Consider the following 18,821-nt stretch of genomic DNA (forward strand, 5'->3'; position numbering starts at 1 on the left):
GAAGCACACAACAAACAGTGTATAATCATGCAGTATTATTGAGATGTCGTGGATTATGTCTGGGGTGACAGGCACACACACCTCAAGCGAGGGCATGTTCAAGAAGGGGGACTTGAGAAACCTCGACAAGGCGAGGCAGGTGACGGTGGAGAGGTCGAAGGGACCGGCGAAGGGCCCGGCAGCGAGGGCGTGATCGTAGGTAAGCTCTATGTGGGGAGTATGTGGTCACTCAACGGAGTGCGTGAGACTGGAGTAGAGGGTAAGGCTGGAGAAGAGCTCGATGATTGAATCTGGAAGTTACTCGATCGAGTGTGTAAGTCTGACGTGGAGGGAGTGGTCGGAGGGTCATGAGCCACGACAGTGAGCGGTGTGGTCATGGCCTGAAGGGGGGTAGAAGAAGGCTTGACATGAGCAGGCTTAAGTCTGTTGAGAGAGACTGTAACAGCTGAATCTTTCATCTGGATGTCATAGGTGTTGGCTGAGCACTGGAGAACTCAGTAGGGGCCAGTATATGGAGGTTGGAGGGGAGCACAGACAGTGTCATCTCGGAGCATGACGTACTCGCAATTGTTCAGAGATTTCAGGACGTGAACCTTAGGGTGGGAATGGCTGGCGGGCGGAGGGATATGGAGGTTGATGAAGTGGCATCTGACATGGCCCACGAAGGAAGGTAAGTCAGACTGAGGGAGAGAAGCGGAAGGGCTCACAAGTTCGCAAGAGAGAACAATGTTCTGGCCATATACAAACTCGGCTATTGTGCCTTTGAGGTCTTCCTTGTAGGTCGCACAAATGCTGAGTAGCACAAGGGGAAGGGCCTCCATCCAAAGAGAGTCATGGCATTGAAGAGCTGCCTTGGAAGTCAGGTGCCAGCGCTCTACTAGCCCGTTACTTTGCGGGTAATATGCTGTGGTATGGATGCGTCGGATGCTGCAAATGTTACAAATCTTGTTGAACAGGGCCAACTCAAATTGTCTACCCTGGTCAGTCATGATGATAGCTGGAATATCCGAAATGTAATACCCATGACTCGACAAAAGCTCGATCAACAGTTTCTGCCATAATATTGGGGAGGGGGACAGCCTCGACCCAGTGAGTTGTTCAGTCGATAGACGAGAGAACATAACGAAAGCCGTTGGAGGGGGAGAGAGGACCGACACTGTCAATATGAATATGCTGGAAACGCCCAGGAGGGATCGAAAAGGCGTTGAGGGGGTGGGGGGGGGGGTGAAGTGTGCTTGTGTACTTTGCAGCGTTGGCACATGATGCTGGAGTGTGCCCATTGCTGGCAGTCCTTGTTGACATTTCTCCACACAAAGCACTCTGCTATGAGGCAGGCAGATGCACGAACACCGGGGTGGGCTAAATTATGCAATGCATTGAAGACAGCTCGATGGAGCGTGATTGGGATGAGGGGGCATAACGTGCCCATACTGTCATCACACCAGATCTCACCGGAAATTCCAAGGAAGGTGGTGCAGACAAAGTGTAGTGAAGAAGTAGAGTCTGAAATCAGGTTTTGTGTTTCGTCGTTGACGGGTTGGAGGTTAGGCAGTTCAGAGAGGTCTAACAGTCAATGGATGGCATCGACTCGTGAAAGGAAATTGGCAACTATATTGTCAGCACCCTTTATGTGTCTGACATCGGTGGTGAACTGAGAGATGAAGTCCACGTATCTGAAGAGGTGAGGAGGTGGGTCAGCTGGCGGGTTTGTAATGGCTGCAGCCAGGGGTTTGTGGTCCGTTAAAACATAGAAAGGGTGTCCCTCAACGTCAGTCTTAAAATGTTTAATCGCTTCATAGACCATGAGCAACTCCTTGTCAAACACGGAATATTTTCATTGTGCATTGGTGAGCTTGCGTGAGAAGAACTGCAGAGGCAAAGTCTGGCCATTAATTGTCTGGCTAAGGACAGCGCCGATTGCAGTATCACTAGCATCTGTGGTGATGAAAAGCTATGCATTGGGATGAGGATGCGTGATGGTGCAGGCCTCGGCAAGAAGTTTTTTGAGGGCAGTGAAAGAGTCAGTCATAGTGGGGGGTCCATGGAACAGGCCGAGATCCAGAAGTGCTGGTGTCTGCCAAGGCATCTTTCAGTGGAGCCTGAATCTCCGCAGCCCAAGGTAGATGTCAGTGATAATAATTAACTGTCCTCAGAAAGCGCCGGAGCTCTTTGAATGACAAAGGTCTGGGTAGGTTTAGTATTGTTTGTACTTTCTCAGGGGGCGGTGAAATGCCATTGGCAGAGACCCGAAAACCAAGAAAAGTGACAGCGGGTTGATGTAGCTGCAATTTGTCCTGGTTGGTGTCGATGCCTGCTACCACAAGAGTGTTCATAACAGTTTGCACATGTCAAATGTTGCTGGCGGCATGGGAGGCGGTTTGTTTACAATGTGTGGCAGGTGGGGCAGGTGGGGCAGGCGAGGGTGGTCATGTTGTTTGGAGCCACTCAGCAGATCCGACGGGAGCCAAGGCAGCAAAGTGTCCCAGGAGTCAACGTGACAAGATGCCCGCCGGCCCTAAGCAGTGGCACCGTGGTGAGGTGAGCTCGGTAGAGCTCGTTAGCCGTTAGTGAGTCCATTGTCCAGGGCGCGGCCTGTGGCAGCACGGTCACAGGCGAAGCGCTTGATGCGAGTGCACTGTTTGTGTTGTCAGTGGTGATCGCATGGTGGTGCACAGGAGCCGAAGTTGTATAGTTTGAGGTGCTGTCCGGGATGGGCGGGGTAGGAGCTGTCAGTTCGGGAACACAAGACACTAGTCGCGCATGTGCACTTGTGTCTGGCCGAGTGTCAAACGCTTCCATGTTAGGAGGGTGTGGCCCTGTGGAACTGTCAGTACACATTATGGCAGTCTTGATAGCACAGTTGCGAGGGGTAGCAGGAGGTAAACACATGGATGCTTGATTGCTGGGATTGCAAGCAGATTCGGCACACTTACTGAGCTTGCTTTGTCCTTGCTGTAGTGTCTGTAATTCCTTTGCTGCGTCGGAGAGCTGGTGCTGTGTTTTGTGGAGCTGGAGGGAGAGCTCAAAGTTTTTCTTGCATAGGCAAGCGACGTGTTCAAGCCCGACAAGGTACTTGTGCATGGTTTCTTGTAACGTCGTCGACAGAGACAAGCATGTATGGATGAGATGAGCCCGGACCGATGCGTCACAGGGGGTTTGCTCGACGGAGCACAAGGGAAGTAAGTCTTGGATGGATGATGAAACACGGTGTTTCACACTAGGTCTGGAGAAAGTTTGTGGTGGCACAAGAAGTCAATGCCTAGTATCGGTTTGTCAATTTCGCACACTAAAAAAGTCCACTCAAGTTTGCAGTTTGGGGAGAGTGAGACGAAGTGGGAAGTTCAACATGAGCATTGTAGTTCAGTTGAATTCATGGCTTGCAGTGAAGTATGATGAGGGTGGATGTTCGACGAAGCTAACGTAGGCAGTAGCGAAACATTGGTGCCTGTGTCCACTAGGAAAAGGTATCCCAACGAAATGTGTTTAATGTAAAGTAGTTCCCAGACAGAATGGAGTACTGGGGGGTGCCTGTCATGTTGTGTGCAGGAGGCGGCACTCGGACCTACGTGAGATTGGCGTTTGGGAAGTAGCAGGGTAGTCTGCAGTTCTGTGCCACCTCACCACACCGTGTGTGCAAGTAACAGTATGGCTAGTGCGGTTGCATTTCCTGCAGAAAGTTCGTTGCCAGTGGTGGTGGCCGAGGTTCAGTGGCCACAGCAGGTTCAGTTGCAGGAGGGGGCATGACCATGGGTGGAGCCGGTGACGTCCCAGTTGCTTGTTTACTGCTTCCCGGAGCGAGCGGAATGGTCGGCACAGCACGGCCCCGGCCACGTCTGGCTGCAGGGCGATGAGTCTGAACCTGAGACTTGCAAGGTAGGCAGTGGCTGGCGAAATAGAGCAGTGATACATCATGTAGTTTGTCAGGAAATTGTCATTCTTTGCTCAACAGGTTCAGGAGACCTTTGAGCCAGAGCAAAGTGTATGTGAGGAGGTAGTTTATCTGACCAGATGGGGTGGAGGGCTGTGTCAGGGAATAGATCGGCGCTGACCAGGGCACGTAGCTGTCTCCAGAGCTGGGAAGGTTTGTTGTTGCCTAGTTGCTCAACGTGGAGCACTTGCTGTATTGCTGCCTCAGTTGAGCATGCAAGCCAATGTAGAACTGTCTTTTTGGCTAGAGTGTACTGGGTAGATGAGTCCGGGGTGTTGACCAGGTCAGTAATCAAGTCCTCCTGGTCGTGCAGGTGGGTGATGAGGCACAGAAACCTGGTTGACTTGTTGAGTTCATAATGGTCGAACGCTTCGTCCACAATTTTGAACCAGGTTGTTGCTCTGTCAGGATTAAATGGCGGCAGCTTCAATAAGCATTGTAGAATGTTCGGAAGAACAGGTTGAGTTGAGTTCATTAGGGCACTGCCTGAATCAAGCTGTTGTTGCTGTAGTATTCCAGGAGAGAGTGCCTCCAGGGGATGTGGCAATGATGGCTGTTTGAGTGGCAGCATGAAAGTGACACATTGTGGTTGAGCGTAATCCGTCGTGACGTGGAAGGCCGACGCGGGAGAGACACCATAATGTGTCGATTGCAGTTGCTGAAGCTCAACATGTTGCGGGTGTTTCAGATTGATGCATCGTGGAAGACTGACGTGGATGAGGCACCGAGATGTGCCAAGAATGGTAGCAGAAGCTCGACTGGAGCCAGCGTGGGGGCGACAGGTGAGAAAAAGTTCAAAGTTTGAGAACACGTGTTAGTCTGCGGAAAGCTTGATGTGTGATCAGAGCTGGGGCCACCTGTGTTGCAGGGAGGCTGCAGGCGTGCAGGCTGTCCAGAAGCACAGTGTGGGAAATGATGTCGAACATGGGATGGAATGTGTGAATGATCACTGTTCATAGTCACTCCACTCAAAATGATGTGCGGATAAGGTGAATGTTGTGGCACAAAATACTGAGGCATACCAGAGGAATGGAGGTGGAGGTCAGGCACAGATAACAAGTTATTGTTCCTGTTGCAGGCCAAGGTATCAAAGTAGTAAGGCCTGTGCTGATGCTAAACTGAGGCAGGCACGGGCTTGGTCGGATGCTGAGGAAGTAGACCTGTGAATGAAGCAGTTCCGGCTATGTGTCAGGTATCCACATGGTACTGCACAGATTGCTGCATGGCAAATCATTGTCCTGGCAGTGGTAGGTTGTCCAACGAAGCATTTGCAGAAATCGGCATTGGTCCCGCACTGCATGGAGATCCATAAGAGGTAGCTGCACAGTCGATGAGGGAGGGCACATGTGGTGGAAACAAAAGTGTTTGATAGCCGGAGTCATGCTCCCCTCCTAATCTCACGTATTGTTGCAGGGATGAAAAAGGAGTTCGAAAAGTAAAGCAGATTTTCAAAGAACATTCTTTTATGGTGAAAACCATTATAAAGGAGGTGACAGAATGTTTCTTTTTGATTCTGTTTGCAAACCTATAAATGTTTCAGAAACAAGATATTTAGATTTCACCAAGGCCTACAGTAAATGAGACATTCTATATCAGACTGTTCAAATAAACACATTTCTTTAAAAAAAAATTAATTTCTTGTTTAATCAGTTTTGATTTTGAGCAAATTCGATAAAAATTACACATATGAGAAGCGTAATATTTGGTATGTTGGTAGAAGAATGTTGTGGCAACGTCATTCTTTCCATCATTTTCTAGGATAGAAAGGTCTGTGAAACTCAAGATTAGAAGTCAGAGAGAATAACCTTTCAATGTAATCTGTTGTAAGGCCATGAAAGTTAAACAGAAACCTGTATTCCTTAGCTTCTCAGCTGTTTTTCACTCTACTAAAGTAATGAAAAAAGTTGCAGCCATTTAAGAGTACAAGTATCATCAATTTTTATGAAAATTTTGATTATTGTGCCTGTACCTTGAATAATTTGGTGATACTGTCATACATTACAGTGCACAAATTGCAACTATATTTTTTTTCATTTTGCAAATGAGAGCAGTATTACATAAACAAATCCACAATAATGAAAACATGCAAACAGTACACAGTGAGAAGACTAGTATAAGACTTTAATGTCTGCCACCAGAAAGTGCTAGGAGCTGCAAACCTGATGTCAGCTAACTTCAGTTGAATGGCTCACCTGATTTGCCTGAAAATGATCTTTTCCTAGACACAAGTGAAGTCATCCCCATACATTACTTGGTAGAATGAGATATCAAACATATACCCACACAAAATTCTCCACGCACTACTATGGCTTATTACTAAACTGTGTGCGATCTCTCATCCCCTCACCTCAGGACTGTGTGCTATAGCAGCCATAATAACAATTTCATTTCCATTGTTAGCTACTGCATTTGTACATTGCTTTCTGTGAACCAAGATGCCTATTTCAATGAGGATAGTGCAGATGTTGGCAATGGTATGATGTGAAGGGTACTTCAAATCTGGATAGCATTCACTCCCTATCTATAACACTGTGGCTCTGTTTGCATCTCTGTGACATTTGCCATAAATTACTATAATATCAAGTTTTCTTTATTACTGAAGACTGGCATAGTGATTAGATGAAACCAAATGTGATGAGCCACGCCGAAAGAGGATAACCAATATCTAAATAGTACACAAAATTTGTTACAGTGTATTTCTCTATTTGACACCAATAGCAGAACAACAGACCCAATTAGGAGACACAAGTAGACTGAACAGTGCAAGCAGAACATGTGTAGGATATTGATCAGTATACATCAGGCTTCAGGATAGCGCACGCAACCTTGCTTTGTGCATTAAGGCAGCAATTGTAGCATCATTGCCACCGTTTAAAATCCAACAAGTAAATATATTAGAAGCTAGGAGGCTTAGAACAGTAAAACCAAATTTGCCATCACTAATTGTATATCTAGTTTTCATTTTGGTAGAAAAAAACCTTTAGAAGGGGGGTAAAATACAAGGATCAAAAGGCTATTTACAATTTGTACAGAAACCAGATGGCAGTTATAAGAGTTGAGGGGCATGAAAGGGAAGCAGTGGTCGGGAAGGGAGTGAGACAGGGTTGTAGCCTCTCCCCAATTTAATTCAATCTGTATATTGACCAAGCAGTAAAGGAAACAAAAGAAAAATTCGGAGTAGGTATTAAAATCCATGGAGAAGAAATAAAAACTTTGAGGTTCGCCGATGACATTGTAATTCTATCAGAGACAGCAAAGGACTTGGAAGAGCAGTTGAATGGAATAGACAGTGTCTTGAAAGGAGGATATAAGATGAACATCAACAAAAGCAAAATGAGGATAATGGAATGTGGTCGAATTAAGTCGGGTGATGCTGAGGGAATTAGATTAGGAACTGAGACACTGAAAATAATAAAGGAGTTTTGCTATTTGGGGGGCAAAATAACTGATGATGGTCAAAGTAGAGAAGATGTAAAATGTAGACTGGCAATGGCAAGGAAAGCGTTTCTGAAGAAGAGAAATTTGTTAACATCGAGTATAGATTTAAGTGTCAGGAAGTCGTTTCTGAAAGTATTTGTATGGAGTGTAGCCATGTATGGAAGTGAAACATGGAAAATAAATAATTTGGACAAGAAGAGAATAGAAGCTTTCGAAATGTGGTGCTACAGAAGAATGCTGAAGATTAGATGGGTAGATCACATAACTAATGATGAAGTATTGAATAAAATTGGGGAGAAGAGGAGTATGTGGCACAACTTGACAAAAAGAAGGGACCGGTTAGTAGGACATGTTCTGAGGCATCAAGGGATCACAAATTTAGCATTGGAGGGCAGCGTGGAGGGTAAAAATCGTAGAGGGAGACCAAGAGATGAATACACTAAGCAGATTCAGAAGGATGTGGGTTGCAGTAAGTACTGGGAGATGAAGAAGCTTGCACAGGATAGGGTTGCATGGAGAGCTGCATCAAACCAGTCTCAGGACTGAAGACCACAACAACAACAGAAAAAAACATACATGTGCTGTTTATGTAAACGTAACTTTGTGTTGAAAGTTATGTCTGTTTACTTTTATGGGTTGGTTTATGTGCCCCTGACATAGGTGTATCCCTGGACAGTAGCATCTTCCATGTTTCATTTCATTTCAGGAATACATGAGGTCATAAATGAATGGCATATATACAACTGTGCTTATATACAATTGTAAGATATACACTTGTCATTTTTTGTGACTGCAGAAAAGCATGTATTCCTTTCATGACAATGCCATCTACTGTACATTACAACGATATGGCAGCACAGTTATCTTTGTCACCCTATGGCCACATATGAGGTAGTTTGTACTTATGCTTAGTAGGAACAAGCTGGACACAATACACTGTATCAACAAGGTTCTGGTTGTACTATATTCAATTTAGAATGCAGATACATTTCTCACTTCATGCTTCTCCTCTTCCTTCGACATTGCAAAATGTAAGGAAAAATAAAATAAAAATTTTGTGGTCAATGTTAAAACTTCATTACAAGTACTAATATTTACATTCATTTGTAATTCTGGCAGTTAACAGCATGATGTTTGAACTCACCCTGTCACTACCCCTTTTTGTGATATTTGATCTATTTAATGGAGTTCTGTCTTAGTAGTAAGTTACATGAATGCTGAAACTTATGTAGCAACTACCAAACCCATACTGTTTTAATATAAACTGTATTCATAATAAGAACTTAAAGTCATTGTACACAATAGTCAACTTTTCTTTTGATATTTTACATAATTCTTCCCACATTGAGTTAGACAAATTCATTTCTAGGTGGACTAAGACTCTTTTGAGGAAATTACACATTCTGAGTATCATCTGGAAATAATCAGCTGGTAAATCCTTGTGGAAATAGTTGACAAAAATTTGGGAAAGGCAACCACTTACTTAAAGTGGACTGATACACATAACATAGAAATACATAACAGAAAACAGATTTCTACAAACTTTCAAGCTCTTGCTGTTTTTTCCAGTAAAAGTACAAACATTCGCAAACACAACCACATATGTATTCCAGAGTACAATTCTGTTACTGCAGATTATTAATTATTGATTATTAATTATTGAAAGCAGTTGTCTGGACTGATAGAGGTGGGGTCAGGGTAGGGAAGGCACATGAGACAAGTATGGGGTAGCAGGCTAGAGCGAAGCAGTTCTTTTGACAGATGACTCAACAGCTGCACAATAAGGTGAAAGTAGGTCAGAGAGTAGAGCATGTAAGACACATAGAGAGAAGGGGATTTGCAATCAAATGCATTTATTTATGAGCAAACCTACTAGTTCCTGCTTCTTTAAAACATTACCTAGGCAAATATATAACCAAATCCATTGTGCTACCTTATGTGCTGCCATGGGTTTTGCATGGCACCAACTTTTGGAAATTTATTTATGAGTCATCTGGAGGAATCCTTCCTATAAAATCAACAACCAAAACACCCCTTGTCTGGTTCTGATTCATTGATAACATCTTCATGATTTGGACTCATGCCAAGGACAAGCTTTGCTCTTTTCTGCACAACCTCAGCACCTACTCCCAAATCTCCTCCACTGATCCTTCTCAACTCAACAAGCCTCCTTCCTAGATGTCAATCTCCACATCTCATGTGGCTCCACAGATACATTTATTTGTATCAAGTGCACCACCAACAGTACCTCCACTATGAGAGCCGTCACCTGTTAAATGTCAAAAAGTTGTAATGTTCCACCACCTATCTAAGCTACAGAATGTCCTTGTATATCCCTGTTCCAATCCTGCATCCAAGGGTTATACCCTTGTGGTTGGCCTAGGTGCAAGACACATCCACCTACCATGGTCCAGTCACAGGCATTTCCTACTTGATGAAAGTCAAGGCCAGATATCAAAGCAGATATGTTATACAAGGTGTCCCATATATCTTGACCACCCTAAATAACTGTTTGTACAGATGCAAATTGCAAAATGTTTCAAGCAATAATTCTTTTGCCATCAGGGGGACATCAATCAGAATGATTGCCTTCATTGTAGCTTTGTTTTTTACAAAGATATGAACAGCAGTATGACTTTTTAAAATGGTACCCTGTATTTTTATTAGGTAATTCATTTCCTCTCCTAAAGACCTATTCAAAAATGTATCACAGTGTAGCATCACCGAAACACAATTTTATTACTTACATAACACAACATTGACGTTGACACTCCCTGCGCATGGTGCAGGTACTCGGGGTAATGTAACACATCCACGTGCTGACGTTGAGAGAGGAAAAGTAAACATAAGTAGAATGCACACCCATCATTCTGTCAACCATCATCAGTTGAAGAGTTGTGTGAGTAGAATGTACACCAATGAAGAGAAGGTAGAAATGCTATTCATCTAAGGGGATTGTAAGTTAGCAGAACAGTAATTGCAATACTGTTTTCTTATGCACAGGTACATTTAGTACAGTAGTTTAGTCCTTTTAAATACTGTTGTGTAGAGTAGGCATACATTAAAGGCTGTCCTTCCTACAAACTGCATCAACATAATGTTTCTTTTATTATTATTGTTGTTGTTGTTGTTGTTGTTGAAGGTAGGCGAAATGCTACGCAGGCAGTGGAACTGTACAGAGAGAAATATCCTGACAAGACTCTACCTTCCTGACAGATGTTTTCTTTTCTTGTGATGCTTCAGGAAACCGGAAGTTTCAACCCACAACAGGCAATTGTCGTAGCACTCGCACAGACAAAGCTGCCGAAGCTACGGTTCTCACTTCCATTGCTATGAATGCACATGTGAGCACATGATAGCTTGAACACAAGACTGGCATTCCTACAACTAGTGTACATCGTATTCTTATATGTCACCAGTTCCATTCTCATCATGTACACCTACATCAAGAATTGTGTGGGAATTATTTCCAGAATCGTGTAAAGTTCTGTCAGTGGGCACAGCAGCAAATCTTCACCAACCAAACATCTTCTCCAATGTTCTATTTACTGACGAATGTTCCTTCTCAAACAAAGAACAGGTACATACAAGGAACAAGCATTATTGGTCCAGGGACAACCCAAGATGGCTTAGGCAAGTGGAACATCAGTGTCAATGGAGAGTTAAGACCTGGTGTGGGATGCCTGGTACTACAATTATTGGCCCTTATTTCATCAATGGTAGTCTAAATGGCACAGCTATGCCAACTTCCCCAGACAAATTGTTCCTCCTCTTCTGGATGAAGTGCCACTAAGAACCAGAATGCTTATGTGGTATCAACACAATGGATGTCCAGTACATAATGACTTGCATGCACATCCTGTTCTGAACCAAAGGTATCCTGCCAGGTAGATTGGTCAAGGAGGAACAGTTACTTGGCCTGGATTTTTTTCTTTGGGGATGCATTAAAGACGTTATCTATCACTATAATCCAACAACTCCAGAGGACGTGCAGGAATGTATTGTGCTTGCTTGGATTCTCTTCAGAAGGCAACACTGGAAGCAGTAAATAATCCTTCATTCAACAAGTGCACCAGTGTATTGGTGTCCAGGGTCACCACTTTGAACAACTTCAAATGGCCTACTCCCAGGCAATGGTACAGGAGAGCCAAAGTCAATTTTGTGTTATGTTTTTACTTGGTTTTCATTTTCTTTCTGACAACTTAAGCAAGAGGACAAGTTTGTGATCCCGGGCTCAAAGTCAATGTTGTGTTATGTAATTAATAACGTATTGTTTCAGTGAATGGTACAATGTGATACATTTTTGAATAGGTCTTTAGGAGAGGAAATGAATTACTGAAAAAAAAGATACACGGTGCCATTAAAAAAAGTCATACCGCTGTTCATATCTTTGTAGAAAACAAAGCTACAATGAAGACAATCATGCTGATTGATGTCCTGCTGATGGCTAAAGAACATTTTCTTGAAACATTTTGTAATTTGCATCTGAACAAACAGTTATTTAGGGTAGTCAAGATAAATGCGATACCCTGCATATCAGCTATGCTGCAGTTACTGTGTGGTATTCTATGAGGGAACGACAGGTAAGCAGCTGACTATCACATGAGTGGACACAGCCAAATTGTAGCAAACAACAAACTTCACCATCCAATTGCCGAACATACTGTGCTCCACAACAAAAATGACTTCAACAGCTGCTTCACTATGTGGGTCATTTGGATACTCCTCTCCAACACATTTCTCTGAACTACACAGGAGGGAACTGTTTCCTCAGCATATTCTGCAATCTTGCAGTCCTCCTGGTTAAATCTCCACTAAGCAATTTCCCACTGCCTCACTTATCCTTTTCCCTTCTCTCTTCTATCCATACCATTCCTTCCCCCAATTAAATCATGTACTGCCTTCTTCTACCATTCTTCCTCTCCCCCAAGTGCCCTTTCTCTCTCTCTTTTCTCTCTCTGTCCCTTTTCCTCCCTTCTCTATTTTCTTCTTCCCTCCCTATCTCCCTCTTCATGTATTGTGAATGCTAGAGCTCTAATGATCCCCTCAGCAAAAAGATAATAAATTAAGTAATTAGAAGTACAAAGAAAAACACATAATATTATAATGTACTTTCAAATTTTAATGTGACACCAATTAGATTACTCATTTGAGATGAATAAATTATCACTAACTTTATGGAATTTTAATATAATATTATTAAATTAGGAAAGTTTACAATGATGAATATATTAATGTCAGTAATAAACTTATTTCTGTTGCCATTGTCGTGCTTACCAAGTGTCTCCCATCAGGATCATGACATAAAGCAATGACTAAATGCCCAAGATTGTGAAGGTCACCATAAAAATTCCTGTTAATAGATAGTATACTTGATTCCACCATATTACCTAATATATCAATACCAATTGTTGATGTCAAGTTCACAACTTCTCCCCTTTCCTAGAAAAAGGATAGGAATGAAAAAATAATAATATTTACAGCTTGAAAATTAATACAGCACTGAAACAAAACAGAATGCATAACAGTAGTGTGATAAAAGACCTTTCATTTTCTTCCTTGTAATATATTTGCCCATTATACTAAAATAATTTATAATTTTTCCTTTCTATAGCATGCTTTTACTCTACCTTAGTATTTCCACTTAGGAGAAAAGTGATTATACTAATACCTGCCATAATTTTGGCACTTGTCATTTTGGACCCATTTCCTTCTTTGAAATAAAGGAAACTCCAGGTTGGAATATCAACAATATAAGGAAAAGACAGACTGCTACTTACCATAAAAATGACTTGTTAAGTTGTGACAAGCACAACTAAAAGACCTAGACGTTAGCTTTTGGCCACAGCCTTCATCAGAAATGGAAACTTGCACACTGTCATTCACACAAGCAAGCAAACCTCATGCACACAACCACCATCTTTGGCAGCTCGTACTTGAATGCAAATGTCACATGGAACAGCAGGAATTTGGAGGTGGTGAAGAATGCAAAGGCACAGTAGTGTACAGCTGGGGGAGATCTGGTAGGGTGTACAGCTACTCAGCTACCAACAGGAGAGGAGCAGGGAAGGGGGAAGATGGACAGGTGCATTGGCAGAGGGCAACACATAACAAAGAAGGTGAAAGTCATAATGTCTCATCTTTACAGTAAGCAGTAACCTTTCCTTCTTTGGTTATTTGTGATATGTCAAACAGAGAGTGTGAAAAACATTTTTTTGAGAAAGTACAGGGTGAGCACAAAGTCCTTCCCTGATTATAACAATTTATTACAGAATAATAATTTACATTTGATGCCATTACATAGGTTAGTGTTATAAGATTTTTTTAAGACCACTTACATTAGTAAACCGCAACGTGTGCTCCCTTGGTAGCTTGGAGAACGTTGAGGTGGTATTCCAGTTCCCACCAGGTGTTTCATAACATGTGTTCTGTGTGTTCTGTTACAGTACCTGCAGCAGCTTGTATCCTAGCCTTCAGTTTGTCAACATCAGCAACTGGTGTGATGAAGACTCTGTTCTTGATATAGTTCAGAAAAAAAGTCAAAGGGCGTAATGTCTGGACAGCGGGGTGGCCAGGGCGTTGGACTGTTCCTTCCAGTCCTGCACTATCAAAGCCCAGTGGAGAAGGGGGGTGGAAGCTCCATCTTGCTGAAAAAGTATCCATGGTTGATATTCTTCTAACTGTGGGGCAATCAACTGTTGCAAACGTCTAAGTAAATGTTAGCGGTAATGGATTTTTCTGCAAAGAAAAACAGTCCAAAAACCTTGTTATGCATGAGGCAGCACCAAACATTCACTTTTTCACTGTCTTGCTGTAACTGTACAGTAGCATGTGGCGACTCTGAACCCCATATATGCACATTATGCTTATTTATCATTCCCACGACATGAAAGGTGGATTCATTGTTAAACGTATGGAATTTAAGTAATCATTGATCAATCCTGTTGACAATCTCAGTTGCAAAATCAACATGTGTCAGAAAATCATTCAGTTCCAAGGCATGCATGATTTGCACTTTGTAAGTATCCCACTATTCAGTCTTATTGTCCGCAGCTCCTGGTCTTGCGGTAGCGTTCTCGCTTCCCCTGCATGGGGTCCTGCGTTCGACGCCTGGCTAAGTCAGGGATTTTTCCTGCCTCAAGATAACTGGGTGTTGTTGTGTCATCTTCATCATCATCATCATTCATCCCCATTACAGTTGGAGGAAGGCAATGGCAAACCACCTCCACTAGGAACTTGCCTAGTACAGCAGTGCGGGTCTCCCGCATCCACCCCTATGCTCCTCGGAGTATGAGACCTCATCATCATCATCATCAAGTATGCAACCTAAGACTTACATGAGGAATCTTCACCATGCTTGCTTGTGGTATTTGAAGTTCATGTGATGCTTGACGAGTTGATTTAGATGGACTCCATTGAAACGATTGCTGAACATGATTAACAGTTACATCACTCACACAAGGCCTACCACTTCAGGACGATCTTCGATGCTGCCTGTTTCATTAAACTTTGCATACCATTGCCTTGTTGATTTAATGTCAGGAGAGCTGCATCCATAAGAGGTCCCAAATTTACGCTGAACACTGATGGGCGATTTCAGTTCATGAAACCAAAGCACACTTTGTGCTTTCTCATGCTTCGACGCCATTTCACCAGCAACTAACATGACCTAACAGACCGCATCAGTGTTGTGGAGCAGTAGTGCCATTTATTGGTCACAACAACTAGTAACACTAACCTATGTAATGGCATAAGATGTAACTTATTATGTCAAACAGTTATTCTGTTATAAATTTTTATAATCAGGGCAAGACTTTGTGCTGAACCCGTAAATCTTTACTTTTTGGTTAACAAAAATATCTTGACATATACAAGACAACCTAAAAGTAGCTAGAAACTTATACAGTAGCCTCTGAATATACGATTAGTAACTTACAAATATAGTTAGTGGTGACAGGAAAATGCCTTGCCTAATAAAGCGTGGACATATGGAAGCTAATTTGCTGATAAATCAAATGGAAAGTCTTGGTTTTTTGGCAGGATACCAGATAACACCAAATTTTCTACCAAATGAAATTTATTAGACAACACTTTGGCAATATATGTACAAATATGTAGGATCTTCATTATGCTAGATTATTCAGGGATACGAAATGTATACAAAGAAAACCATGGAAATGATCATAGTCTCATTGTCTCCTGATACAATGTAAGTGAAATGCTGGAAAATCTACAGTGGCAGGCCTAAAGTTAGACATGTCAAATACTTTGTGAAAACCCTACACAATTTAAAGAAGTTGTTTTCAATGGGTGATTGTCAGCCTACTATGTACTGCACCTGCAAAAACTGTGAAAACTATCTCACATAGCCGGCCGGAGTAGCCGAGCGGTTAAAGGCGCTACAGTCTGGAACCGCACGACCGCTACAGTCGCAGGTTCGAATCCTGCCTCGGGCATGGATGTGTGTGATGTCCTTAGGTTAGTTAGGTTTAAGTAGTTCTAAGTTCTAGGGGACTTATGACCACAGAAGTTGAGTCCCATAGTGCTCAGAGCCACTTGAACCACTATCTCACATAGACACATGCAAGCAATTATTTTTCCACACACATAGCTCACATCTGCACTGTATCGTAAGGAACATACAATAATTGTCTGATACATAAGAAATCCTGTGACCTAAGGAAAGGAAACTAATATTATCTGAATCTAAATTGAAAATACTGGATTGTTTGTGATAAGCATCATTGTTTATAAAAATTATCAAACTAAGAATGAGACATTTGACAAGAATAAAGTCTGTAGCACAAATAAGATACATCATGTAACATACAGTAAATAAGTGTACTGTGCAGTATACTATAGACTGTTGAGATGCAGTATATTGCATAAGTCACTAAGGGGTGTTATTATTGTGATGATATATAGAGGAAGTTTATAATAGCAAAATTGTGATTTGTGTACAAAACTTGGGTCCTGCACAGTAATTCAATCATATTTTATTGAAATTAGGATACATCTATGCACAAATTTAGACAAGATAATGAGAAATCTGTTTTTGTTATTTGTTAATCAGAGGGAATTGACTAATCTCTTTTGTAACATAAAACATTTCATTGAAAATTATGTAATTATTATACTGAAACTAAAAGTAACCTGCAAAACATTACTGGTCTCAAGTTTTTTTTAGTAATATACATTAAAAAGTATGAAAAAATACTTGCTGTAGAAGACTAAATCGAAAATAATTATTTTAAATTAGACGTGTGATTACATGCAAACTCAGTAAACTGCAGTAATCAATATTACATTTATTCAGTCATTTGTATTTGTTTTCTTTGTATCAGTATCAGTATTGTCAGGTGCATACCAGTAGAACATTAGGTAGAACTCATCATGAGAAGTTCAAAATGAGAACTCACAGAGAGTTGATTGCCAAAATTATGTTAACTTAAAATATGAAATCCTCCATTTAAAAAGATGTTGTACTGAATTTTGTGTGGGCAGCAAAATGGTAAATGTAATAAATGGAAGCAAAATAACTCGTGACGGTAGAAGTACTAGAGAGGACGTAAAATGTAGACTGGCTACAGCAAGAAAAGCATTTCTAAAGAAGAGAAATTTATTAACATTGAGTATAGATTTAAGTGTCAGGTAGACTTTTCAGAAAGTATTTGTATGGAGGGTAGCCATGAATGGAAGTGAAAGATACATACTTTAGACAAGAAGAAAATAGAAGCTTTTGAAATGTGGTACTGCAGAAGACTCCTGAAGATCAGATGGGTAGATCATGTAACTAATGAGGAGGTACTGAATGGAAGTGAAACTTCAAGTTTCAGTATCGTTACAAAAATCCAATTCTGTGGATTCTACTTATGTTCCTGGGACTGCAATGAGGACATTTCAGTGTAAACTATAACACTGCAACTAAATGAGATACAATTTAAAATTATTGTGCTTACTGGACTTTTTAATTTTAAGTAAGTTAAATTGTATACTGGCAGATGCCAGATATGGGGAAGATACATTTGGATTCCGTAGAAATGTTGGAACAATCTTAGAAGATAGGTTAAGAAAAGGCAAACCTACATTTCTAGCATTTGTAGACTTAGAGAAAGCTTTTGACAATATTGACTGGAATATTCTCTTTCAAATTGTGAAGGTGGTATGGGTAAAATACAGGGAGTGAAAGGCTATTTTCAATTTGTACAGAAACTAGATGAAAGTAATAAGAGTCAAGGGGCATGAAAGGGAAGCAGTGGTTGGGAAGGGAGTGAGACAGAATTGTAGCCTATCCCCAATGTTGTTCAATCTATATATATATATATAGCAAGCAGTAAAGGAAACAAAAGAAACATTTGGAGTAAGAATTAAAATCCATGGAGATGAAATAAAAACTTTGAAGTTTTCTGACAACATTTCAATTCTGTATGAGACATCGAAGGACCTGGAAGAGCAGTTGAATTGAATGGACAGTGTCTTGAAAGGAGGAATAAGATGAACATCACTGAAAGCAAAATGAGGATAATGGAATGTAGTCAAATTAAGTCAGATGATGCTGAGGGAAGTAGATTAGGAAATGAGACACTTAAAATAGTAAATGAGTTTTGCTATTTTGGAAGCAAAATAACTCGTGATGGAAGAAGTAGAGAGGATGTAAAATGTAGACTGGCTACAGCAAGAAAAGCATTTCTAAAGAAGTGAAATTTATTAACATTGGGTATAGATTTAAGTGTCAGGTAGACTTTTCAGAAAGTATTTGTATGGAGGGTAGCCATGAATGGAAGTGAAAGATACATACTTTAGACAAGAAGAAAATAGAAGCTTTTGAAATGTGGTACTGCAGAAGACTCCTGAAGATCAGATGGGTAGATCATGTAACTAATGAGGAGGTACTGAATAGAATTGGGGAGAAGAGGAATTTGTGGCACAATTTTAGAAGAAGGGACCGGTTGGTAGGACATGTTCTGAGGCATTAAGGGATCACCAATTTAGTATTGGAGGGCAGTGTTGAGGAAAAAATCATAGAGGGAGACCAAGGGATGAATACACTAAGCAGATTCAAAAGGATGTTGGTTGCAGTAGTTACTCAGAGATGAAGAAGCTTGCACAGGATAGGGTAGCAAGGAGAGCTGCATCAAACCAGTCTCTGGACAGAAGACCACAACAACAACAATTTGCATATTTATATTTAACATATATTTTTTTATACAACATAGTTGTATGGAGATAAACAGTGATTAATTTACTTATAATCAATTATTCAAAATGACAGTCACAATGTGTGACTGTCATTTTGAATAACTGATTTAACATATATGCAGTTATAGATGGAAAGTAGTAACAAGCTATGATCACAACACATAAATTATTTGGATTACATAACTATACATGATCTATGACTTTCACGTGCTTCAATCTGACAAACACATGTTTTTAGTTGGGCTACTGCTGTTTC

At 41.3% G+C, this 18,821-nt stretch overlaps 1 protein-coding gene across 1 annotated transcript in view; it reads right to left on the bottom strand.

Moving 5' to 3' along the window:
- Positions 1–18,821, bottom strand: part of LOC126155944 (phenoloxidase 2-like) — a 306,288-nt gene that overhangs the window by 127,217 nt on the left and 160,250 nt on the right. Inside the window, exon 8 of the mRNA XM_049916267.1 lies at positions 12,644–12,808. Within this exon, the coding sequence (XP_049772224.1) occupies positions 12,644–12,808 (165 nt within the window). The remainder of the gene's footprint in view (positions 1–12,643; positions 12,809–18,821) is intronic.

This window comes from Schistocerca cancellata, chromosome 2 (genome assembly GCF_023864275.1).
Source record: "Schistocerca cancellata isolate TAMUIC-IGC-003103 chromosome 2, iqSchCanc2.1, whole genome shotgun sequence".
Taxonomy (NCBI): Eukaryota; Metazoa; Arthropoda; class Insecta; order Orthoptera; family Acrididae; genus Schistocerca; species Schistocerca cancellata.